Source organism: Fragaria vesca, linkage group LG2 (genome assembly GCF_000184155.1).
Source record: "Fragaria vesca subsp. vesca linkage group LG2, FraVesHawaii_1.0, whole genome shotgun sequence".
Classification (NCBI taxonomy): Eukaryota; Viridiplantae; Streptophyta; class Magnoliopsida; order Rosales; family Rosaceae; genus Fragaria; species Fragaria vesca.
The window spans coordinates 33,282,297-33,308,843 of NC_020492.1; the positions used below are offsets into that span (position 1 = coordinate 33,282,297).

At 35.6% G+C, this 26,547-nt stretch overlaps 2 protein-coding genes and 1 pseudogene across 2 annotated transcripts; 1 reads left to right on the forward strand and 2 right to left on the reverse strand.

Moving 5' to 3' along the window:
- Nucleotides 1-3,128: 3,128 nt before the first annotated feature.
- Nucleotides 3,129-14,145, reverse strand: LOC101295686 (annotated as a pseudogene).
- Nucleotides 14,146-19,706: 5,561 nt separating this feature from the next.
- Nucleotides 19,707-20,111, reverse strand: LOC101295979. The gene has a single exon (XM_004293202.1). The coding sequence runs from the start codon at nt 20,109-20,111 to the stop codon at nt 19,707-19,709; it is 405 nt and encodes a 134-aa protein (XP_004293250.1).
- Nucleotides 20,112-21,169: 1,058 nt separating this feature from the next.
- LOC101296262 (F-box/kelch-repeat protein At3g06240-like) lies at nt 21,170-22,330 on the forward strand. The gene has a single exon (XM_004293203.1). The coding sequence runs from the start codon at nt 21,170-21,172 to the stop codon at nt 22,328-22,330; it is 1,161 nt and encodes a 386-aa protein (XP_004293251.1).
- The last annotated feature ends 4,217 nt before the right edge of the window (nt 22,331-26,547 follow it).

Below are 26,547 nucleotides of genomic sequence, written 5' to 3' on the forward strand. Positions count from 1 at the left end.
GTTCGAGAAGTTTTTAGAGATGATGATTTGATAATTGAAAAAGATTCGTTCCAAAGTAAGATATTCAATTTTGACCAGAGAAACCGTGTACTATAGCAAGCGGTTTTAGGCCGAAATCAAGCCGAACTCTTATACACTAATGCAATCGAGATTTTGGGGTTCCGTCAGTTCGACAAGTTCTTAGAGATGATAGTTTGATAATAGAAAAATTTTCGTTCAAAAATAAGAACATTCAATTTTGACCAGAAAAACGTGTGCTGTAGTAAGCCGTTTTAGGCCGAAATCAAGCCGAACTCGTATACACTAATCCAATTGAGATTTTGGAGTTCCGTCAGTTCGACAAGTTCTTAGAGATGATGATTTGACAATAGAAAAAGTTTCGGTCAAAAATAAGAACATTCAATTTTGTCCAGAAAAACAGTGTGCTATAGCAAGGAGTTTTGGGCCGAAATCAGGCCGAACTCCTATACACTAATCCAATTGAAATTTTGGGGTTCCTTAGTTCGAGAAGTTGTTAGAGATAATGATTTGATAATAGAAAAAGTTTGGTTGAAAAATAAGAATATTAAATTTTGACAAAAAAAATACGTGTGTTATAGTAAGAGGTTTTAGGCTAATACCAAGCAAGTCTCATACACACTAATCAGATTAATATTTTCGTGTTATGTCAGGTGCTTAGAAATAATGATTTGATAATAGAAAAAGTTTGGTTCAAAAATAAGAATATTCAATTATGACTGGAAAAACCGTGTGCTATAAGAAGGAGTTTTAGGCTTAAATCAAGCGAAACTCGTATAGATTAATCGGATTAAGATTTTCGTGTTCCGTCAGCTCGAGAGGTACTTAGAAATAATGATTTGATAATAGAAAAAGTTTGGTTCAAAAATAAGAATATTCAATTGTGACTAGAAAAACCGTGTGTTAGAGCGAGGGGTTTTGGGCCGAAATCAAGCGGAACTCGTATACACTAATGAGATTAAGATTGTCGTGTTCCGTCAGCTCATGAGGTACTTAGAAATGATGATTTGATAATAGAAAAAGTTTGGTTCCAAAAATGAGAACATTAAATTTTGACAAGAAAAACCGTGTGTTATAGTAAGAGGTTTTAGGTTGATACCAAGCGGAAATCGTACACACTAATCAGATTAAGATTTTCATGTTCTGTCAGCTTGAGAGGTACTTAGAAATGATGATTTGATAATAGAAAAAATTTGGTTAAAAAATAAGAACATTTAATTTTGACAGTAAAAGCTTGTGTTATAGTAAGAGATTTTAGGCTGATACCAAGCAAGTCTCATAGACACTAATCGGATTAAGATTTTCGTGTTCCATCAGCTCGAGAGGTACTTAGAAATGATGATTTGATAATAGAAAAAGTTTGGTTCAAAAATAAGAACATTCAATTATGACCAGAAAAACCGTGTGCTATGCAATGGGTTTTGGGCCGAAATCAAGCGAAACTCGTATACACTAATGGGATTAAGATTTTCGTGTTCCGTTAGCTCGAGAGGTACCTAGAAATGATGATTTGATAATAGAAAATGTGTTTGGTTCAAAAACAAGAACATTCAATTTTGACCAGAAAATCCGTGTGTTAGAGCAAGAGTTTATGGACCGAAATCAAGCGGAACTCATATACACTAATGGGATTAAGAGATTTTTGTGTTCTGTCAGCTCGAGAGGTACTTAAATATGATGATTTGATAATAGAAAATGTTTGGTAAAAAATAAGAACATTCAATTTTGACCAGAAAATCTGTGTGCTATAGCAAGGGGTTTGAGGCCAAAATCAAGCGAAACTCGTATACAGTAATGAGATTAAGATTTTTGTGTTCCGTCAGCTCGAGAGGTACTTAGATATGATAATTTGATAATAGAAAAAGTTTGGTTCAAAAATAAGAACATTTAATTTTGACCAGAAAAACCGTGTGCTATAGGAAAGGGTTTTGGGCCGAAATTATGCGGGACTTGTATATACTAATCGGATTAAGATTTTCGTGTTCCGTCAACTCTAGAGATACTTAGAAATGATGATTTGATAATAGAAAAAGTTTGGTTGAAAAATAAAAACATTCAATTTTGACCAGAAAAACCGTGTGCTATGGCAAAGGGTTTTGTGCCGAAATCAAGCGAAACTCGTATACACTAATCGGATTAAGATTTTCATGTTTTGTTAGCTCGAGAGGTACTTAGAAATGATGATTTAATAATAGAAAAAGTTTAGTTCAAAAATAAGAACATTCAATTTGGACCAGAAAAAACGTGTGCTATAGCAAAGGGTTGTCAAGTGTTCAATTCTTGTCAAGGGAGAGTTGTAAGCTAAGGAGCCACACTTGGAATCATATTTAAGACTGACAACGATATATATACATATATCATATAAAAGAAATATCATAACAAAATGCATTAAATCATAATGAAATCTCCACTCATTAAGGTATAAGAACATTACACTTTTGATCATGTCCATTTACATGTTAATTATAGTTCGTCATAATGATCATATTTCGTTAATTTATTGTAATTGATATCTAATCTTACTTAATGAGTGTGTTTGTTAGATCAATTGGTATAATTGATCACTTATTTGTTCAAAGAGCATTAATTGATATCTAATCTGACACAATCCCTACTTGCTTATCCCTACGCCCCATAATAAGGCGTAGTACTACCCGCACGAAGCGGTAAAAGAAATCACCATCATTCCTCTTGAAGCGGAAAAGTCACCATCACTCAACAAAACGGTATAACATCTAGAAACCTATAAACATCATTCAATGCAAATACGTTTAGTTGAGTACATGGCATTAAATCCGCCAAGTATATAATATCCAAATGACACAATGAATCCACCAGGTTATGTCATCAATACAGCAGTCCATAGTCAGTTATTTGAATAAACCATACCAAAGGATAAACCAGTTTCTTTGATACTGATGTAAACCATCCAAAACAACCAAGCAGTATATATATATTTATCAACAAAGTCCAGAAAATTCCATAACACATATCTGCATCCTTGAGAGCATTGCATTGCATTACTCAGACTTTAATCAATTCAAGAAACAGAATTAATAACAAAATATCCTACAAAGGATATAGCTTCACTTTGTTTGTTCATTATTCTTTCAACCTGCAACTTCTGCAAACAACTCAAACAAAGAATCAGTAGTGATAGTGTCCTTTTTCTGTTAAAACAATAACAGTAAGAAAATAATCAGAATGAAAGGAGTCCTTTTACAGTTATAGGCAAAGTTGAGTTTCGATCACAATTTCAATGAAAGAACCGGCAAAATAGAATTGATGTCATAACGGCAACTATGCCGAGAGCCATCCTGAGCTAACTTTGGTGCAAGTGGAGTAAATGTGCATATTTGTTGTTGAGCTGAATTTCACATTCAGCGGACAACAACAATGATGTTACTTGTTCTAAATCAACATTACGTTTGCTTCTGATAATTTGTGTAGTAGAGCCATACTGACTTGAAAGTCCAGAAAGAATAATTAGCAGGGGACGCACCTGGTTTGTCAGCTCCTCAGTTTCCTCTTCTGCCTCATCACTATCTAAGGCGTCATCTATAGCGTCGGACATCATTTCAGTGTGCAAGGTTTAAACTGTTATAATCTGCATAAAAAACAAAAGTATATGAACATGATTTTGTGCCAGAAATCTTACAGTCATATCTTGCTTTGCAGGAGCCATTTGCTGCAACATGACATGAAAATTTACTCATTAGAACAATGGGAAGCACTATAGGAAAAGGACATTCTCTTGGACTTAATTTACACGGGGAAGATATTTTGTTTGGGAAAGAAGAATGATGACTTGGCTCCATGAGTGATGAGCGATGATGGAGCTTCTTTTATACTAATGCATCTCATTGGAGCCAGTTTCAAAATCTTGCAACATATTGTTGCTTAAAAGTTATAACAGCAAACTATATCAGAAATGGTTGAATGTTACAGACTAACCTTATTCATAGCTGCCATCGCCTTACTAGCACCTTTCATGCCAGCTGCAACTCATGACTGGGCGGGCATTGCCTGCAGGAAGATAATTTTATACTAAGACCGCAACAACAGACCAGCACAAAAAACTGAATCAGGATAAATGTCATATAGAGATTGCGAGTTGACAGCCGACCTGCGTATGAGTTGCAATTCCTCTCATTTGAGCCCTACTTCCTTGTAAGTTAGCTATCTGTTGCCTGAGCCTGATTAGCTGCCTGGCCAGTATCTTAGTTGCTCCCTGCAGAATTTAACGAAAAAAGGTTGAAGGTTATACCAACCGACTATGACAAAATACAATGTCATTCAGTATTCATGTACTGAAAATAACAGTCAAATACAACAGAGAACATACATCATTTCCTGTTTTAGCAGTTCTCTTTATCTCATCAACAAGCTTCTTCTCCTGCCAGGACAGTAAAATATATTCAATCTAAAGCCAGTAAAACAAAGATATGTTAACCAAGTAAGAGCGTTTACTGCAAGCTCTTGACATATCTCTAATTACAATGCTCCAATTTCCTTCTCTATCCCTGTAGCAACAAGGGGAATGAAAAGCAAATAAAATGTTCAAAATGATGCCACCTTCTAAACAATTCGCAATACCACTAAACCACAAAAGATTGAACTAAAGCAGAATCAGGGAAACATGTCATAACAAGCTGATGCTATCCAATCCAGAATATCTATGTGTGTGTACCGGTGAAAACTACTAGTCATCCGGACAAATCAACAAGCTATAAATAACAGACCTAACCGCAAATCTGATCCATTCTAAATAAGCAGAATCATGCAAATGTGTCATAACAAGTCGATGATATTCCATCCACACTACCCTTATTCATGTCTAAACACACTGGTTCTGGCCAGTAAGAGTACTTCCATAGTTCTAACCCACCTAGTCACAAAATCTAATCCAGTCTATTCAAGTAATGCAATCCGAAAACTAAACCCCAATTCCGCAATCACTCCAAAACTCACACAAATCAGTTACCTTACAATAAACCATCATAATCAACACACAAAACACAGACATTGGTCTGAATGAAACCTCATGATCATGATAAAAAAAGATCACCATATCACCCCCAAAATCAACAGCTTAATTACCTCTAGTAGCATTCGCCATTTCTCTCTTGCTCTCCCGAAGCGCCTCTGCAACAATTCAGATCCAATTCGCAAAGAAAAAGCTTGAAATTCAGCTCAAATTGCAAGTTAGCGAAACGAATTAGATTGGGGGGAAGCAGAGCTCTCATTGTCCAACCTTGAGAATGATAAGAAGAGAAAGCGGCATCCTCTTGACTCTTGACTGAGAAGGTGAGACGGGCATCAATAAGAAACATCAAGTAATATGAGGAAACCATGGGCGCGCAGGTATTGGTGCATCAGAAAAAGCCAAGTCGGGTTGATTGGAGGTTGCCATATGAGATCTAGATGTTAATTTTTTTTTTTTTTTTTTTTTTTTTTTTTTTTTCTTGGGAACGTGAAGATGAACAACTGCGAACCCAGATGAAATAATTAAGAAACGCATGTACGAACCCCAAAATTGAAGAGAAACAGCTTCAATCTTGGATTTTGTGATGAATACGGCTGGTAATTATTTGATTTGGATTGAGTTAGAAAGTTGATTTGAGATCGCCATATCAGATCTCGATGAACAATTTGGTTTTCTGGGAATTTTATGAACAACTGCGAACACAAAACTGAAGAGATACAGCTTGAATTCCAATCGAGAGGAACAGACTTCGGTTTTGTGATGTGTTCTGGGTTTTCGATTTGGTACCTTTATGAAATTTAAGTATTTGGGTTAATCGGATTTTGATTTGGTTTGTTGTAATGTTCTTGGTGGAGGTTGAAGTTGATTTGAATCAATTAGTGTGTTTTGATATGATCTGATCGAATCGGAATCGAAAGAAAGTAAATCTGAAGTTTACAGTAATATTTTTTACGTCGTGGTGAAAAGTAAATTTTTTAGGGTTTAGGGTGATTCGGGGTTTAGAGGTTAGGGTTTAGGGTAAATTAGGGTTTAGGGTAATTCGGGGTTTAGAGGTTAGGGGTTAGGGTAATTCGGGGTTTAGAGGTTAAGGGTTTAGGGTTTAGGGTATTAGGGTTTAGGGTTGAGAGAAGGAAGAATAGCAGAGAAGACATTCTAACACAATCACACCAATTACATATCAAATTAGAATCAAAGCTATAAAGAAAAGTTTGTTTTCCCTACCTGAATATATGAAAACCAACAGCCAAAATCTCCCAAGAGAAGCAATAAAACTCCAAAAGCAATCGCGCTATATAAGCACCCAAACAATCCCAAAGCAATCAAGCCACCTAAACAAGATTACAACAGTTTGTACCCGAATTTTAGAAAAGCTGAAACTGAACAACTGGGTTTGAAAAGATGAGAGAGATTCAAACTTACTAGAGTTGGACGAGATAAACAAGAAGTTTCAAATCCTGGACAGTGTCCCTAACGACTCTTTGAAGCTACTGAGAAGTGTAGATTTTCTTTGAAGCTTTCGGGTGAGTGAATTGATGTTTGGAACGAAATAGGAGAAGGAAGAATCGGGAAAAAAGGAAGAAGGAGGACGTGTATGGTCGAGAGATACAAATCAATGGCAAAGAGCAAGCAACGTGTTCTTCTAGAAGGGGACTAGCTGTTTCTTTTCCCCCCAATCAGATAATTCCACACAAAGAATAATCAATTCTTAACCATAAAATAAAACACACAAAGAAAAAAAAAAATAAAAACAATTAAATTACATACCCTATTTAAAAATTGAGATCATTATAGGTTTAGGGTTTAGGCCTTTAAGGTTTAGGGTTTAGGGTTTACGTGCTAATTTGCTTTCCAACCATTACTGCATATTTGAAGGATGAATAAACCTGCAATCAAAGTCCAACATATTAGTCTCGACCAAAATCTCAAACGATCATAATCTGTTTCATTCACTCTCAATGCAGCAGCTTCAGATGATTAATATCGAAGTAACATAAAGTCCACCTACACAGCTACACAAGTACACAGCAACACAGTGTTCGACTTTTCTGTTTTGACTTTAATTGTCAGGACCCACCCCGAATTTCACCCTGAAACCCGAAGTAAATCCTGCGGGGACCACTTCCAAGGAAAATTTACCGAAAATTCGGCATAACCTCCATTGAAAATGGACAACCCTTCCTTATACAACACCTACAAACACTTCTAAAAATCCAAATTCAATCTTATACTCCTGGAGCCTTCGTGCTCCCCAAAGTCACAACACCTCCCAATTCTTCAGGGATTGCATATCTTTTAGCAAGACTATACCCTGAGCCAGTATCTACAAATGCATGTAGATGATACTTCTTGTAATTGGGAAACTTCAGTCCTATAGTAATATAATTACTATATATGCTTGTCTGGACTGGCATTACTCGCGCCTGCTCTCTTGGAGCATCACGTAAATCTGTAAAAGGATTAACCCTTCTCTCTGCAGTTAATGAATCCAGAGGATTATCGTTTGCTAGACCCAGAATTGGGTTGGTACTTAAAGAATCAAGAGACTCCTTGATTTCCCTGTTCTGGCTTAATGAAGTTACAAACTTCATCGTTTTAATGTCCTCTTCAAGGTTCTTTTCTTTTTCTTTTTTATGGAAAACATTATATTCCTCTTCTACCAGGACATGTGCTTCATTATCCTTGGTTTTTCTTCTGAGTTCTGCAATAAAACATTCCCGATGATAAGTTTCACCTGTACCTTCATAGTACATGGGAATTGTATTATTATCATCACATTTGCAATAGTCACAAATAAACCTTCCTGGATTGGGATGGAAGGTACTGATAATATCAGTGTTTTCTTCCTTCCAATTTTGTATCTGCAATTAAAATATAGGACGATCCTATATCTTCTTCTTAAGAATTTTCTAAAGCACTTTTTGTCTCACTATCTGATGGGTACTCAAGAGAATATATTGATTCATTCTCTTCATCAGAATATGCGACTTCAAAGCCTTTTAGATTAGCAGACTCTATCGCTTCATCATACTCAGCAATTAAGGCTTTAGAAGATCTCTTGTCCTTTTTAGGACACTCATTTGCATAATGTCCCTCTGCCTTGCAAAACCAACATCTGCATTTCTTTACTTCTCTCGAAGAAGAATTAGTCTTCTTTTTTCTTTTGAAAAATCTCATTCTAGGAGAAGTTTGAGAAGATTGTTCTTACTTATATTCAGGCATTTTCCTGAACTTATACTGTCACACCCCGGTTCTTAAGTTATTTATTTTATGGTTATTTACTTTAGTATTATTTTGGTATTTTACCGTGTTGAGTAACCGTTTACTACTTAAGGACCTTAGAGTTGACTTTTTCTTCCGTTTGGAATTTGGGAAAACTTTCTTCATGAAAGTCGTAGAGGACGTTATTACGAGTTCGTAGACATGTTATATGTTGAAATCGGAGTTAGCAGGAGGAAGTTATTAATTAAAAGAGTAAATTTTGAGATGGTAAAAGGGGGTAAATATTTAGTGGGTATAATTTTTTTGGGTTTAAGTTATTTGGACCGGGTGTGGAGCAGCCCACACTCACTCACTCTCTCTCTCCCTTCCCTCTTCTCTCCCCGAGCCCCCGAGACCCTCTTTTCTGCCGGACTTCCCCAGCGTGGCCTGCCGCCGTCCGGCCAGCCACCAGCCGCCACTCCACCCCCAGTTCGGACCCCCGCCACCTCCTCTCTCTCCCCGGCCTAGTGTCCGAGACTGTAGTGCCGCCGGAGAGGAGAAAACTCGCCGGAGACGCTGGATAGTTCTTCGCCGGAGTTCCCACATCCGGCCACCATAGGTCGGGATTTTTGGCTCATCTTGTAGCCCTCATCAAGGTGAGTAATCCCTTAAAAGGAATTAGTCTAATTCGATCTTGTTAGGGTGAAATGTATAATTGAAGTTCTAAGGATTTATGGAAGTTTTGGTTCAATTACCCTAGTTAGCCTTAGAATTGGACTAAGTGCTAGTTATGAAAGTTGTTGTGCATGATGAGAAGATTATTCTGTTAAAATTTGAGAAGTATTGGAGGTCGCCGGAATACGGCAGCCGGCCGGCACCGCCACCCCTTAGGGTCAGTTTTTCATGATTTTGGGTTTGTTTTCATGAGAGGAGTTTAATGAAGTATAGTTTGGAATTTTTGGAGGAGATTTGTTAAGGTTTGAGATTTATCAATGATTAAGGATTTATGCGGTTATTCGAATGGAAATCCGGCAGTCGGTTTAGCAGGTTTTAAAGTCTGAAAAGGTTAAATTATGGCTTTCGGTAAGTGCGGAGAACTGTGAGCCTCATTAGGTTTTAAGTGGAGAAGTTGGGCAAGAGAAATGAAATTATAGGCTTCCTTTTTATTTCGGAAATTTTATTAAAGTTTTATTCTAGTCTGGAGGTTTAATAATTATTTATTGTTCAAGACGTGAGGAAGATCATTTGGAGGAAGCCTCGGGTCGTCGGCAGGCATAGCCGAGCACGGTAAGTGGACCCTTGATTTGAAAGTTATGCATGCTCTAAGTTTAATTAATTTAAAAGGCATATTGGAGATTTAATGTGTCATGAGCATATTGGAGTTTTATTATTTTTCATTGGATTTAATGAGTTCCATTTATCTTTCGGAAACTCTCTTGCTCATTTTATTTGACATGTGGGACATGTCAAGTGATTTATATTATTTTTGGGGAAGTGGTATTCTTGATCATTTATTATTTTACTTCACCATAAAAGGGTTGATTTATATTGACTATTGCTAGCTAACCTTATTAGCGGTTCTCATCATATGTGAGTCGCTATTATAGCCTTATTAGCGGTCTTCTTCATATGTGAGTAGAGCGCGTAGCGTGAGACGTTATTATAGCCTGGGAGACAACCGATTGGTATATATATATATATATATTTATTGTTAGCTAGCCATTATTTAGCGGTCCTCATCATATGTGAGTAGAGCGCTTAGCGTGGGACGCTATTATAGCCTGGGAGGCTCATAGTTATGGTGAAACCTATTCCCCATATTTTATTGATTTATTGGGAACCAATGGGATTGGTTCATTCTTGTTGCCTCTAATTATTTTCGGAAAGATTTCTAAGAATGGCATGCATAAATATTTTCTCAATGGAAAATATGGGAAAAGCATTAAATTGATTTCAATGCTCTATCATTAAGTCCGTATTTTTATTATTTATTTTGTCCACTCACTCTAACGTTTTAAATGCTTCTCCCCTGGGCCTTTCGTTTTTAAATGCTCAGTCTGCAGAGTTCGGTTCGGCGAGTGTAGGAGGCGAGTCATATTTTCCACCACTTCCAGTTTTCATTCGTAGGTTACTTGTTTAACCTACTTGTGTATTTTCTTGTTTCCTAGTAGTTGTTCTGATAACCATGGGATGTCTTAAATGATTTTGTATTGATGTGTGTTTAGAGCTTATGACTCCACGTAGGAGTGATGGAAAAGATTCATTTGGTTTGTTTGTATGAGAACTTAAATTCATGAAATTATTTTGAATTATTACTTTTGTTGAGGTGGTGGATGATTATTTGGGGGAGCAAATGGCTCCAAAAGATGTGGATTAAATTGTTTTAGAAGTGTTTGGGTTGTTGGTGATTTTTCTTTTAGGTAGGGTTACCCATTTTCAAGAGAGGTTATGCAAAATTTTGGTATAATTTCCCTTGAGGTGGGTCCCGCAGGGTTTATCTCGGATTTCAAGGGGAAATCCGGGGTAGGTCCTGACATATACTTCTTTTTAGAAGCAAATTTTTTATCATACTTGGTGTCAGAGAACTTCTTTCAGTGCTTTCTTTCTGTAGGAATATGACATCCCCATTGTATTGGAGTATCCAATATTTTTAGACACATATTCTCAACTCCTCTAAGTTGTTTCTTGGCCATTTTGGATTTTCTGTTCTCCGTGCATTGTTTTCTTAGGAGATCCCTAACTCTTTCTGCAATTCCTCCTACAGTAAAGTACTGAAGGGGATTCTCTTCCAATAATTGTGTCATTGCATCATTCCAGGGTCTGGCAATTTTCTGTAATAAGTTCTGATGAGATCATTATTTTCAATGTCTTCGATAGTGCAGTAGTAGTTTTGAAACTCATTGGTGTATTCTTCAAAATACCTCATGTTACAAATACTCAATTTTTGAATATTTGTTTTTGCTCTTTCTTTAGATTGCTCACTATGCCCCGTGACATCGCCGCAGAATTGCGTGTAGATAGGCACTGCAAAATCTAAAGGACTATTAGTTTGAGCCATTTTTGCTGCCCAATCAGTCCATTGAGAACTTCTTTTGAAGGACTGGTACCATTTCTGGACTATTCCGGTTAAGGTAGACTCATAATATGCATGAGCTTCCTCGTAGGCATATTTGGATAACATTAGAGCCTGAGTTAGCTTTAGACTAGCAACCTAGTTGTCTATTGTCTTTCTTTTATCTCCTACCTAGTCCAGATCCAGATAAACCCCTCTTTCGGACACTGACTGTCCCCATTTAGGTTCTGTAGGGATATACTTCTGAGAACTTCGTTCTCTATATCTTCCTGTAGGAGCTTGTCCTTTTGGAAGCTTGATATTCTTTTCACGAATAATCTTTGTAGGATTGTTGGTGATGTCTATATTACAGTATGCCCACTTTCTGGAGGAGTCTGCCTTTCACCATCTGTGCCCATCGACACTCCTGACGGCTCTGGTTCTTCTTTTGCTGCTTGATAAGGAAGAATCTTCCTCTTTTTCTTTCCAAGTTGAACTTGAGAAATTTCATTCATGATTTTCTCTAGTTCTTCTGGGGAATCACAAGTCTCAGCTTGTGCATATAATTCTCTTAATTCTCTTGCTTGGAACATTCTCATAAGTGTTATATGTTTTAATATAGTACTCGCAAGTGCACGAACCACTAATAGAATAGAAGTGCAAGCACGAGGTCGTTCCCTCTATGGATTGATTAGAACAACTTATTATGTCAGTTATACTACACCTAATGAGATGAACACACTGATTTTTATGATGTTTGGATTGAAAACAGAAAATAAAAAGTAATAAATCTGAAATTAAAGACAAGATAACAATGAAATTTCTAAGAGTTTAAGAACAGATTATAAAGATTCTAAAGCATTGAATCCACCACCTAATACTCCTACCCTCATCTCTAGTTGATAGCAATTGAATTCCCTAGATTGCATGCTAAAGATTTCTGTACATAAGCTTTATTGATCCGAGACATATGCCAAAGTTCTTCTAACCAATGAATTCTAACTTATTGATCCCGTATAGAACTCAAGTAGTCAAACTATAATCTACTTCACGTTATGATCAGGTTTAAGTAAAACATGTTCAACTCCATTAAGCATAAAAGAATTAGGAAATCATGTAAACAAGAATATCGACTATGATCAAGCACTTGTATTCTTAACTTACAACTCTCTAATCACAAGATTAAATAAATCCTTTGGAACCCTAGAAAACATCTACTCTTGATCAAGCCTCTTATTTTCAAACCAAATAACTAATAAACAAAACCTAGGTCTAATTGATCCCGAGCAAAGATTTTGAATAAAAGTTCCATTGAAACGGTGATTGAGAATTTAACATAGCAATCCATGAATTCAAAAGCAAATCAACTAAAGAAATAGAGTAATCATAGTAGGGGTTTCATCTCAGCCCTAGCTAGAAGTTTAGAAATTCATAGATAAAGAAAATATGACTAGAATTAAAGATAGCATGAAAGAAACAATGGAAGAGATAGGAACTCGGGTTGAGCGATGGTGAGACTCTGTTCTTCTTTTCCTCTGCTGCGTTCTTGCTGCGTCTCTCTGCTGTATCTCCTCCTCTTTTAACGTCCTAAAGGTTTTTCTTTTATTCCCCTTGAAATCCCAATTGATTTGGGCTTTTCGGACTCTCCTTGTCCAACATGGAATTGCTTTCTTCTCTCTAAATAACACAAGGTTATTATTGTCAATGCAAGAGTAACCTTCCAAATATGTGAACATGTTCAGCCCCTTTCCTTGTAGTATTAAGATTGATGGACTTGGGCTTCACAAATTGGAATCATGAGAAGAAACACAAAATTCGTCAGAATCTACCTCCACGCGCTGCGTTCACTCAAACCTTCATAACTTGCTCTAGAAAAATGCAAATCCACTTCCACAAAATTCCTCAGAAAGCTAACATCCGTAGCTTTCCAATGGTGTATGGCTCGCCTCCATATTCCTTGTGAGCAGGTACAGCTTCATCCTCAAAGTTGACGCACAACAAGGCAGTTTCTGGATCACTTAGCTCCAAATTCTCTTTTTCTCCAACTTGACCTACAAAATGTAAAAACCAAGTAAATGACTCACAATTGACAAGAACTAAGCATAAAATCATGCATTTAAGGGTATAAAAATGTATGAAATATGAATCTATGAATAGGCCTTTTAGAATCCTCTTCTTTAAAGGATTCCTCATTATAAACTGATTTAGTTCCAGAGGTACTGGCTTCTTCATAATTAGCGAATGAATGCCTATGAAACTGCAAACTTATCTTTCCTCCCATGTCTACATAAATTGAAGCATTGAAGCTTTCAAGCTGTTTGACAGGAGGGGTTAGATTCCATTCTCTTGAGAATGTTACTTAATGCCATTTTGTGACATGCTTTTGCTGAGAATTATTTTTTGGGTTGGTAAGAACAGATGTATTAATTCCAAGGCTGTTTAGAAACCTGGTATTAGGGGTCACATTTGAGCTCATCAACTTATAATAGATTCGATAATCTATCGCTAGTTCTATCATTCCTTTTTTCATAGAAATCCCATCTGTCTTGATTCTCAATCTTAGACAGTGAGCAGCATCCCTAAGATGCGTTGTGAAATTTGGAAATACATTAAAATATACAACTTGGTTGCACAAAGAAGCTTCTACTGTTCCTAACAGACTTTTCTTAAAATCTGTTATTCTATCGTCTTGTAGGACACATAGAACAGAACAGTCAATACCATCTCTGGCTAAGAGCTTTATTCCTACTTGTACTGCACCTATATGCATATAGAAATATTTTTTCTGGAAAGCTTCACTTACTTCCTTTGGAGTTATCAACTTGATATCTGTTTCTCCACTTGTGGCTGGAACAGTTAATTCAAGAATCTTGAATATGTGAGAATCCATGATAAGAATCATTTCTTATATATCTCATTGAACCTAAATCTAGGAGCAGATGCTTCTCACACACTAGATTCGATTTCATTATACTCAAATTCTTGAGCGTTTATTAATTGTATCGGAACTTTCCTTTTACTAAGAATTCTACTCAGCATCTTCATATCTCTCTTGGTTGTAGATTTTGATGATTTCCATTCAAGTAGCTTTGGTTCACTAAACCTTAGCCTACTTTCTCCCATTGGTAGGGGTGGAGAATTTATGATAATTTTACTAGCTACATTTTAAGCTAGTGATTCTTCATCTATTCTTTCATAGCTTTCTCCTTCCTTCATCTTCTCTACAATCTTCTGCATACTAGAGATTCTGTTATGTAACTCTCGAAATTGAATTTCAAGGTCAGTACCTATCTCTTGGAGATAAGCGGTATTATAATTCTGCTGATGAATTATTGTTTCCACATTTTTAGCAAGTTTTTCTGTAGGACGATGAAAGCCAATAGCTTTAACATCTTCCTGTCTTACTTTTAGATCTACTCTTTGATTCATCATATTCTGGAGATAAGAGTTTCTAAAAGCTTTTTTAGGTTTTCCTAAGTTTCTCTTAGTTCCACTGCTTGTTGATGAATGTTGTTTGCAAGATTCTCAGTGCGAACTAACTTTCTTTCAATATCTATTAGATATTTCTTTTCTTTGAGGTAATCTAACTTGATTTCAAGCCTGGCAATTTTTGAATTTATTTCCTCAAGTTAATTTATACATAGATTAAATCTCTCGAGTTGATCTGAAATCTTATCAAAAGTCTTATCCTTAGATAAATGTTCTAGGAACTCGATTAAGCTTGGTCTTGCTGGATCAAGCTCTTCTACTCCAATTTCTCTTTGGAGATGAATATGTTCATCGTAGAGCGTATTTAATACTCTACAAACGTATTCAATAGAGTACTGATTTTCTTGAATGTGCCTTGAATGAAAGCACGCTTCCCACTTGTCAGTTCCTTCTTTTGTAGTACAAAAAGATTGATAATTTTTAAGTTTGGATTCTCTCTTTTTGGTTAAGAGAAGCCAACTCTGTGGCATAAGCCTTTTTCTTTTACCTGCTTTTGAGACAAGCAGGCTCTGATACCAGCTATGGCGGATCTAACCGATGCTCAAAATATTAAGAGGTTTTTGATCTTCTTCAAATGTTTCTTGAAGAACTTCAATTTCTTCTCTTGACTCGTATATTCTTCGTTGTAATTGGAAAATAATATCACAGTAATTTTTAGTACTTCTAGGATGCTTGTCTCTTTTTTCTTTTAGTTTTCTAAATTTTCTTCTTTCTTCTTGCAATTCTTTAAAAGATAATTTAGTTTCTGCTAAAAATTCTAGTCGAGTAGCAATAGATTCTCCTATTGATGATAAAATTTAACTGTTTACCTTTGAGTAGAATGATAGATTTAATATTTGTAGAATACTAAATATAAACAAATTCAAAATTCAAGGTCCACCATGCTCCGTCTATTTTTGTTTAACACAGAAAGCAAAGATAACAAAATATTCTAGCAGAAAGGACTAATTGGACTGAAAATTGTAAGTTCAAGGACTAAACAGATTAATTTAAAAGTTCAAGGACTAAAGGGATGAAACACCTAACCTATAGGGACTATACAGAATTTTACCTTTAAATGAATGTCCAATTAAGGGCTTAGGGAATGTCCAATTAAGAGGCTAGTGTTTTTTTTTTAAGTATTTCTTTTGTTAAATTTATTACTAGATTTGTCAACATTTAGATTTAAAATAGCAATTTTTAAACTTTTGCTCCAGCAGTATTGCTAAATTGTATACATTAGCTAAGTTTTAGTTAATTGTCTCCCCAAGATTGATAAATTTACCAATTTTTTCTATCAATTTCTAAATTTATCAACTTCTTAAGTATACTGCTGGAGGAAAGATTCATTTAAAAATTGATAAATCTCTATTTTTTTTTCAACTTATCAATGTTGTTGGAGATGCTCTTAAAACATTAACACATTAAATAACGCAACAAACCAAGTTTGTCGTCTGAAGAGAGTGTGTTATATATTCATCTAAGATTGTAAAAGCGGGAGATTTCCCGCTAGTACTTTTCACTCTTATAGTCATACAACGTATAGTAGCATTATGGTTGTCTGAGTACTATTCACTCTTAAAATCACACAACGCATAATATCATTATGGTTGTTTAAATCTAGAAGCTTAAATACCCAACCAAATTTGTAAGAGCAGCAGATTTCCCGCTAGTTTTCACTCTCACAATTTGACAACGCAACAAAATATTAAGGGTTGTTTGAATATGGAAGACTTGTGATCAACCATAATTTGACCATTGTAATTACACAAAAAACATGCTGAACTGCAATATTGTTACTGACTTTATTGATTCTATCGACACTCATACTCTCATAGTGTTATCGTGTATGAACTCATGTAAAAAGTTGATGATAATCATCTCCTGATGATTTGGCTCCTCATAATGAAACGAGAGTGTAAAAAAGGTTGACCGCGTTGATCGACGCCCATATAATACTAAAAATTGATAAGATTTCTACCACAATCATGTTTCAATATCGTAAACATGTCTATACGGTTCGATTTTCAAAATTTCATTTCCTCAATAGTGTCTCTCTAGATAAACACACTTTATATAATATGTACTACATATGTTATGTCACATTATGTGCAACATAGTAAACAAGTTATACCTCATTAGTAGGTTGATTGTGATCTAGATGTTTAGGATTAAAATCATGAAAATTCGACGGTTAGATATAATTATGACAGTGAAGTATAGTAGTGTAACAAAATTCACAAATTTTCGGTAACGTTTGGGTATCGATCATCTCGGTCAACCATAAATTCAACAATATTAATTTTAGAATTAAATTCAGTTTAACCCCCATGAGGTTTGGGAGTAACTTCATGTTAATCCCTATACTTTCAATTTCATCAGTTTACCCCTCAAACTTTTGAATTTTCCTCAAGCGTGACCAATGTCTTATATTTTGTCCAAATCGGACGTTAACTGCTGATAATTTTAACCTTAACTGTAAGGCCCGTATCTAGAATTTGGGCAAATCGGACCTTATCTGTCCAAATCGGACCTTAACTGCTGATAATTAAAGGTCAATTCAAACGGAGTATGAGAATTTGGGCACGGCAGACAGAAATTGAAGAGTTCAAGGGGTAAACTGATGAAAATAAGTGTAAGGACTAACATGAAGTCACCCCCAAACCACAAGGGGGTAAACTGAATTTAATTCTTAATTTTACATCACACATCAGTATTAAAACAACTGTTGTGGCACTACAACAGGAAATTTGGCTTTAACTATTAGGGTTTTTTAGGGTTTAGGGTATTTTAGGGGTTAGGGGTTACGATACATACAACGTAGTATTAAAAACACTTGTGTAATATATTTAAAAATTATACCTTCACACAACATTTCTTAGTTGATTGTTGTGAGATGAATAACTTAAGTAGTTTTGTTAAATGTAAGAGAAATGCTTCATGACATGAAAATACATTATACAACCAAAACTAAAAAGTCGTTGTGTGACTGTTGAAAATACTATATTCTCACACAACAAATTTGATTGTTCCGTTGTTACATCAACACCACTTAGGATATCCTTCATAAAAAATTTAGGTTTTCTGAGGATGTAAGAGCAATTTGAAAACTAGAAGTGCGCAGCCTGGCATGAGAAATATATCGTACAACAGATATATAAAAAGTATTGTGTGATAGTTTAAATTTTATACATTCACACAACATTTATTTATTTCACTGTTGTGTAATGAAACCCAGTTATATGTCAAACTAGAGCTGGGTTAGAAGCAAAATAGGCTTCATTTTTATCTTCATTCACACAACAAAATATTGTTCAAAGTGTTGTACTGATTTAAGGAAAAAAAAATTTGGAATAATCTCAGACTATCCACACAATGCCTGACAATTTCTGGATGTTGTATGAAGCATTTTTGAAATTTATATAACTCTACTATTCCACCCCATTGTGTGAAAAGTGTCGTTGGTTGCACTTATTGGCGTAGTGAAAGCCTAATCAAACCTAGAAGCCTAGTGATGGTTATCTACAATGAATCGAAAATGAGAAATTAACTGATTTGACGACAAACAAAATGAGAAATAAACTACTAACTAATGAACTAGAGAATTATGAGAACATGGGAGTGTCGGGTGATCCACATGAACTCATATGCAAACATTGATACCAATTTCACAAATGCAAATCCTATTGTGTCAAGTCTCGTATCTAATACTGGTTAAGGCTACTAGACCAATTATCCTTTCGGTGTATCGATTATGTCAGTTAAGGCCACAATCGACTCTCTAACATGAGCATTATGCCGGTTAAGGCCGTAACATCCAAATTAGAGGCCTAGAGTGCAAGATAATAGAGACCCAAGCAAGCTTAGCTATAATTAAGCTAACTAATGGTTACCACACTTCAAATCCTAGATGCACAAGATTAATAAGTTGTCAATTTATCAATCTATCCATCAAATTGTCTACAACATTATCTCAAGGGTGACAAAGCCTAGAAACATGCTTCTAAGGACCAACACATTCGGATTCAAGGCATACACAATGGAAATTGCATTTATATCAATCAAAGTACCAACATTATACAAAATGAGTTTAGGGCTTTAATACCCTAACTCCCAAAATAGAATCACTCACTACCCATAAACAAATACATCATCAAATACATAAGAAGTTAAGAGAAGGGTTAGAGAAGAGAGGAACACAAGCTAGATTCACAAATTGCTACAAGCAACTATGAACCCACTTAAAATTAAGCTTCCTCTCTTTACCAATCTTGAATCTCCCTTGTGGTGATGAAGCCTTGATGCTTGTAGGTGAGCTCTTCTTGAATTCTCAAAAGAAAACTAACTAAAATGAAGAGATGAAGGGATGGAATGGGAAGGTGATGAGTGGAGTAGTGGTGACTTGACGGGGAAAGGGCAGAGCCCTTCCCTTCATTGTGCGTGGTTGCCTTCTCTTCTCCTCTGTGTGTCACTCGTCTTCCCTTCCTGTGAGAATGAGATCTTATATATGTAAAGGGTTGGCTGGGTTTGTGGCTTAATTGTGATGAGAGGGTAGAGGCGCCACATGTCGCGAACTGAATGGAGGAGAGGACCAAAAGGGATGAAGTTTTGGTGCTGCACGGTTGCACAAGATTTGTTCACCTCAATTAATCATACAATGATCAATTAATTAATTAATTAGCTTAACAAATCTCCAGTTCTCTTTAATTTCCGCTCAAATCCATGTGCTCCAATTTTGCTCAAATGTCACCATTTTCTATCCGAAATCCAAATTTCAGCTTATTTCCTACAAATAAATAAAAATAGATTAATTACATATTAATTAACTTAAAGATTAGCTAAATCCTAGTGTTAAAGTAGTAACTACGTGAATATAAATGCACGTAATCAATCCTCTTATTTTGGAACTCAAGTCGATATTGGTTCATTAGGATCTTTGCAGCAGTAGGGAAGGTCGAGAAAGTTTTGTTAATCATGTCTGCATCACTTTTCTCGACTCCACATGAGCTCAGTTGAGCTTAGGCAAAGCATATCCTTGTTGAAGTCATCAACCCGCTTGTAATCCAATAGTCGGATTTCATCCCATCGAGCAAGTAATTCTGGGAGTAGAGTTGAATTAATATTGTTGAAACGTTCAGCCAGTGCATCCCACAGATCTTTTGGATCATGCTTCGATTGATACTGCCTGCGCAGTGTGGGATCGATATGCTTACAGAGGAACATAAGCGCCTGAGATTTTGTTCTCTTATGAGACGGTTTCTGAGTTGGATAGGGGAATATGGTCTCAGTCAGATCCTTAGCAATGAAGGTATGTTCAATATCCAAGACCCAGCGATGGTACTCAGTACCATGGACGTCGAGGACATCAAATTTGATGTCTTTTTCCATCTGCATATGAGAGAGAACTAGTCGTATTAGTTTTCTTATAGAGACCCGAAGGATACTCAAATATGATGCTTTCATTATTTTTGCTTTGTCTCTCTAGGGTTGATCATACACGACCCTAAGGTATAAGTATCCGGAGTCGATCAAACGCGACCCGGAAAAACTATGTGAAGGTGATCAAACACACCTTCAAAAAAAAGAACCAAAGTTGATCAAACACAATTTGGACCCGGGGAGGAAATTCAGGATTTAAACCTGCAAATACACTGACCCAAGCATATATAGAATGTAGGAGAAGAAGAGGAGAAAGCACTTTATCTCCCCCGAGTTTATTGAACTTTGAAGAGTTTAGGGTTTAAAACATACCGTAAAATTTCTTCGAAAAACTCGGATTTCTTGATCTAAAGCTTGATCGGACGAAACCAGAAAAGAAAGCAGAGCTGACGACCAGGAAGCGGCGGTCGGGAGCAACGATGGTGTCAGGGCCAAGGCAGGCTTTTGGTTTGTGAAAAAAAACTATTTTTGTTTTTAGGGTTTTGGAAACACTATTAGCTCAGGGGTTGAGCCAAGAACTGATAGCGTAGTTTAGTGAGAGAGATTTGAGAATAGAGAATCGTGAAAGATGGATATCTTATTAATTGATATGAGCCTTTTATATATGGTATTACACAATACCAATATGGTAATGATAATGAATACATAGATCTAGTCTAACTACTTATCTTGTTGACATAAGACCAAGACACACATAAAGAATATCTAGAAGGATGTAAAACATCCTAGAACATACATCTCTTTTTAATTATTTTTGGATGCCAAATTGCAGGTGGATTCCCGGTTCTAATATGAATCGATAAAGTTACATATATGGAGATCCCTTTCTGACTTGGATATATATCCATTTCCGCGTATAATTCGATCATGCTAGGATCGATGACTTTAACTATAAAAACCACATCGATCCGCTAGCTTCTAACACAATAGCTAGAGTTATAAATTTATCTCTCTCAAGCTAAGCTAGCTTTTGTAGCATATATATAAGAGTAAAGAAAACAAAATAGATGGAAGCCAATGGCGAGCTTGCGGGGCACCGATTCCCTCTTCCTGCCGACATCATAGTTGAGATTCTTTCAAGGTTACCAGTCAAGTCCTTATGCCGCTTCAGGTGCGTATCAAAGCCCTGGCGTTCTCTAATCTTCAACACCAAGTTCATTGCACTGCACGCCAAGAAAGCCCTCGAGGATAAAGAGGTATTCTTTCGGAGACGAAGAGTCATATCTAACGTTGCAAGTCGTGGCCTTTACTCTATGGACCTAGATGAGTTTCTCAACCATGCAGATAATCCTCATGGTTCAGTAACAGCCACCGAGCTCGATTTTGTTCGGAAAGAATTTGATCCAGAGCAACAACATAAACCTCCTTGGCTTCCTTTCATCTACTTCTGTAATAACTTGTTGTTGTGCTATACCAAGAAAGGGATTTATTTGGTTAACCCTGCAACCAGGCAGATGAAGAAAGTATCCAAGACACCGACGTGGAGACCTAGCCCTGCTATCAGGATGCGTGCTACCTTGAGCATATGTGGACTTGGATTTGATTACTCGACCAATGAGTATAAGGTGGTTGACGGGCAGATGTACTGTGACATGAGAATCGTATTCAGTGTCTATAGATTGAAAACTGATTCTTGGCGACAGATAGAGTACGACACTCAATACTGTCCTGATTATCATCAAGGGATTTCTTTCAATGGAGCTATTCATTGGTCGGCGGGGAAAGCTTTTGGAGTTGGCAATAGATCAGTGATTCTAACTTTTCTATTAGCAGAGGAGGAGTTTTGCGAAATTCAACTCCCACCCATCGCTGATACTTGTTCAACAATACTGGGAGTGTTTAGAGATTGCTTATGTATAACGCTAAGTGGCACTCATCAAACATATGATGAGTTTTGGGTCATGAAAGAATATAGAGCGAGTGAGTCTTGGACTAAAATAAGAATCTCCATGCCATATTCGACCATATTGTCACATATTGGTTTCTCTACAAAATCGCATGATCTTATGGTGTACGAGAATTCATTGATTATGTACGACTTTAAGAAAGAAAGTGGTAGGAAGCTACAAATTCGTGATATACCTAAGGTTGATACTTGTGTGGGGGTTTATGTTGAGGGGCTTTTTCCACTTACTGATCAAGCTAGAGAAGGACGAGAGTCGACGTAGAGAGGATGAATCGAGTCATCTTCTGCGATTGTACGTTGCAGAAAAAGTTTGGTTAAAAAATAAGAACTTTCAAATTTCACCTAAAATTTGTGTGTTATAGCAAAAAATTTTGGCTGAAATGAAGCGAAACTTGTATACACAAATCCGATTGGGATTTTTCGAGTTCCCTTAGTTAGAGAAGTATTTTAAGATCATGATATGATAATATGAAAAGTTTGGTTAAAATATAAGAAATTTCAAAATTGACCTAAAATTCGTGTGCTATAGTAAGAGATTTTGGTTGAAACGAAACGAAACTCGTATACATAAATCCGATTGAGATTTTTAAGTTCCATCAGTTACAGAAGTATCTTACGATCATGATATGATAACAAAAAAATTTTGGTAAAAATATAAGAACATTCAAATTTGACCTAAAATTCGTGTGCTATAGCAAGAGATTTTGGCTGAAACGAAGCAAAACACGTATACGCAAATTCGATTGAGATTTTATAGTTCCTTCAGTTAGAGAAGTACCTTGAGATCATGATTTTATAACATAAAAAGTGGTTAAAATATAAGAACTTTCAAATTTTGACCGAAAATTCGTGTGCAATAGTAAACGATTTTGGCTGAAACGAAGCGGAACTTGTATACACAAATTCGATTAAGATTTTATAGTTCCTTCAGCTAGAGAAGTACCTCGAGATCATGATTTTATAACAGAAAAAGTTTGGTTAAAACGAAGCGGAACTCGTATACACAAATCCGTTTGAGATTTTCGAGTTTCGTCTGTTAGAGAAGTACCTTGCGATCATGATTTTATATCAGAAAAAGTTTGGTTAAAATATAAGAATTTTCAAATTTGACTGAAAATTCGTGTGCTATAGCAAGAGAGATTGGCTGAAACGAAGTGGAACTCGTATACACGTACAAATCCGATTGAGATTTTCGAGTTCCGTCTGTTTGAGAAGTACTTTGAGATCTCTATTTGATAACAGATAACTTTGGTTGAAATATAAGAACCTTCAATTGTACAAAAAAACCGTGTGTTATAGCAATAGGTTTTGCGATGAAATTAAGCGAAACACGTGTACACTAATCCGATAGAGATTTTCACGTTCTGTCAATTGGAGAAGTATCTAAAAATGAATATTTGATAATAGAAAAAGTTTTGTTCCAAAATAAGAACATTCAATTTTGACCGGAAAAACCTTGTGCTATAAGATGAGGTTTTAGGCTGATATCAAGCAAGTCGCATATACACTAATCAGATTAAGATTTTCGCGTTCCGTCAACTCGAGAGGTATTTAGAAATGATGATTTGATAATAGAAAAAGTTTGATTAAAAAATAAGAATATTCAATTTTGATCGGAAAAACCGTTTGGGCCGAAATCAAGCGGAACTCGTATACACTAATCCGATAGAGATTTTCGCGTTCCGTCAATTCGAGAAGTTCATAGAGGTGGTAATTTGATAATAGAAAAAGTTTGGTTCCAAAATGAAAACATTCAATTTTGACCGAAAAAACCGTGTGCTGTACCAAGAGGTTTTAGGCTGATACCAAGCAAGTCTCATACGCAATAATCAGATTAAGATTTTCGTGTTCCGTCTGCTGCAGATGTATTTAGATATGATGATTTGATAATAGAAAAAGTAATAACATTCAAAAATAAGAACATTCAATTTTTACTAGAAAAACCGTGTGCTATAGCAAGGGGTTTTGGGCTGAAATCAAGCGGAACTCGTATATACTAATCAAATTAAGATTTTCGCGTTCCGTCAACTTGAGAAGCATTGAGAAATGATGATTTGATAATAGAAAAAGTTTAGTTCAAAAATAAGAACATTCAATTTTGACCAGAAAAACTGTGTGCTATAGCAAGGGGTTTTGGGCCGAAATTAAGCGAAACTCGTATATTATATTCGGATTAAGATTTTCTGGTTCCCTCAGTTCGAGAAGTTCTCAGAGATGATAATTTGATAATAGAAAAAGTTTGGTTCAAAAATAAGAACATTCAATTTTAACAAAAAAACTGTGTGCTATGATAAGCGGTTTTGGGCCGAAATCAAACGGAACTCGTATACATTAATCTAATTCAGATTTTCGGGTTCCGTCAATTGGAGAAGTTTATAGAGTTGATAATTTGATAATAGAAAAGGTTTGGTTAAAAATAAAAACATTCAATTTTGACTGAAAAAACTGTGTTATAGGAAGAGGTTTTAAGCTTATACCAAGCAAGTCTCATACACACTAATCAGATTAAGATTTTCGTATTCCGTCTGCTGTAAAGGTATTTAGATATGATGATTTGATAATAGAAAAAGTTTGGTTAAAAAATAATAACATTCAAGGTGTTTTCGGCCGAAATCAAGCGGAACTCGTATACACTAATCGAATTAAGATTTTCACGTTCCGTCAGTTCGAGAAGTTCTAAGATATAATGAATTGATGATAGAAAAAGTTTGGTTCCAAAATGAAAATATTCAATTTTGACCGAAAAAACGGTGTGCTAGTAAAGGGTCTTGGGCCGAAATCAAGCAGAACTCGTATGCACTAATCTAATTGAGATTTTCGGGTTCCATCAGTTCGAGAGGTACTTAGATATGATGATTTGATAATAGAAAAAGTTTGGTTCAAAAATAAGAACATTCAATTTTGACCAGAAAAACTGTGTTCTGTAAGGGGTTTTAGACCGAAATCAAGCGGAACTCGTATACACTAATCGGATTAAGATTTTCGCTTTACGTCAGTTTGAGAGGTACTGAGAAATGATGATTTTGATAATAGAAAAAGTTTAGTTAAAAAATAAGAACATTCAATTTTGACCGGAAAAACCATGTGGTATAGCAAGGGTTTTGGGCCGAAATCAAGCGAAACTCGTATACTAATCGGATTAAGGTTTTCAGGTTCCATCAGTTCGAGAAGTTCTCAGAGATGATAATTTGATAATGATAATAAAAAATAAGAACATTCAATTTTAACAAAAAAATCATGTGCTATAGTAAAAGGTTTTGGGCCGAAATCAAACGGAACTCGTATACATTAATCTAATTGAGATTTTCGGGTTCCGTCAATTCGAGAAGTTCATAGAGTTGATAATTTAATAATAGAAAAAGTTTGGTTCCGAAATGAAAACATTCAATTTTGACCGAAAAAATCGTGTGCTATAGTAACAGGTTTTAGGTTGATTCTCATACACACCAATCAGATTAAGATTTGCGCGTTCCGTGTGCTGCAGAGGTACTTTGATATGATGATTTGATAATAGAATAAGTTTGGTTAAAAAATAATAACATTTAATTTTGAACAGAAAAACCGTGTGCTATTGTAAGGGTTTTGGGTCGAAATCAAGTTGAACTCGTATACACTAATCTAATTAAGATTTTCGGGTTCCGTCAGTTCGAGAAGTTCTTAGATATGATGAATTGATAACAGAAAAAGTTTGGTTCCAAAATGAAAATATTCAATTTTGACCGAAAAAACCGTATGCTATAGTAAGAGGTTTTAGGCTGATACCAAGTAAGTCTCAGACACACTAATCAGATTAAGATTTTCACGTTCCGTCTGATCGAGGGGTACTTAGATGTGATGATTTAATAATAGAAAATGTTTGGTTCAAAAATAAGAACATTAAATTTTAACCAGAAAAACCGTGTGCTATAGCAAGGGATTTTCGAATTCAAGCGGAACTTGTATACACTAATTGGATTAAGATTTTCACGTTACGTCAGTTTGAGAGGTACTTAGAAATGATGATTTTGATAATAGAAAAAGTTTGGTTAAAAAATAAGAACACATTCAATTTTGAAAAAAAAATTGTGTGCTATAGTAAGGGGTTTTGGGCTGAAATCAAGCGGAACTCGTATACACTAATCTAATTGAGATTTTCGAGTTTCGTCAGTTCGAGAAGTTCTTAGAGATAATGATTTGATAATAGAAAAAATTTGGTTCCAAATAAAACATTTAGTTTTGACCGAAAAACCGTGTGTTAGGCATGGTTTTAGGTGATATCAAGCAAATCTCATACACACTAATCGGATTAAAATTTTCGAGCTCTGTCAGCTCGAGAGGTAAGTAGATATGATGATTTGATAATAGATAAAGTTTGGTTCAAAAATAAGAACGTTCAATTTTGACCGGAAAAATGGTGAGCTATAACAATGGGTTTTTGGCTGAAATTAAGCGGAACTCGTATATATTAAATCCAATTGAGATTTTTAGGTTTAGTATATT

Bases quoted from the DNA above. Each gene is read 5' to 3' on its own strand.
- LOC101295979 (XM_004293202.1), bottom strand. From the start codon at position 20,111: ATGGAAAAAGACATCAAATTTGATGTCCTCGACGTCCATGGTACTGAG.
- LOC101296262 (XM_004293203.1), top strand. From the start codon at position 21,170: ATGGAAGCCAATGGCGAGCTTGCGGGGCACCGATTCCCTCTTCCTGCC.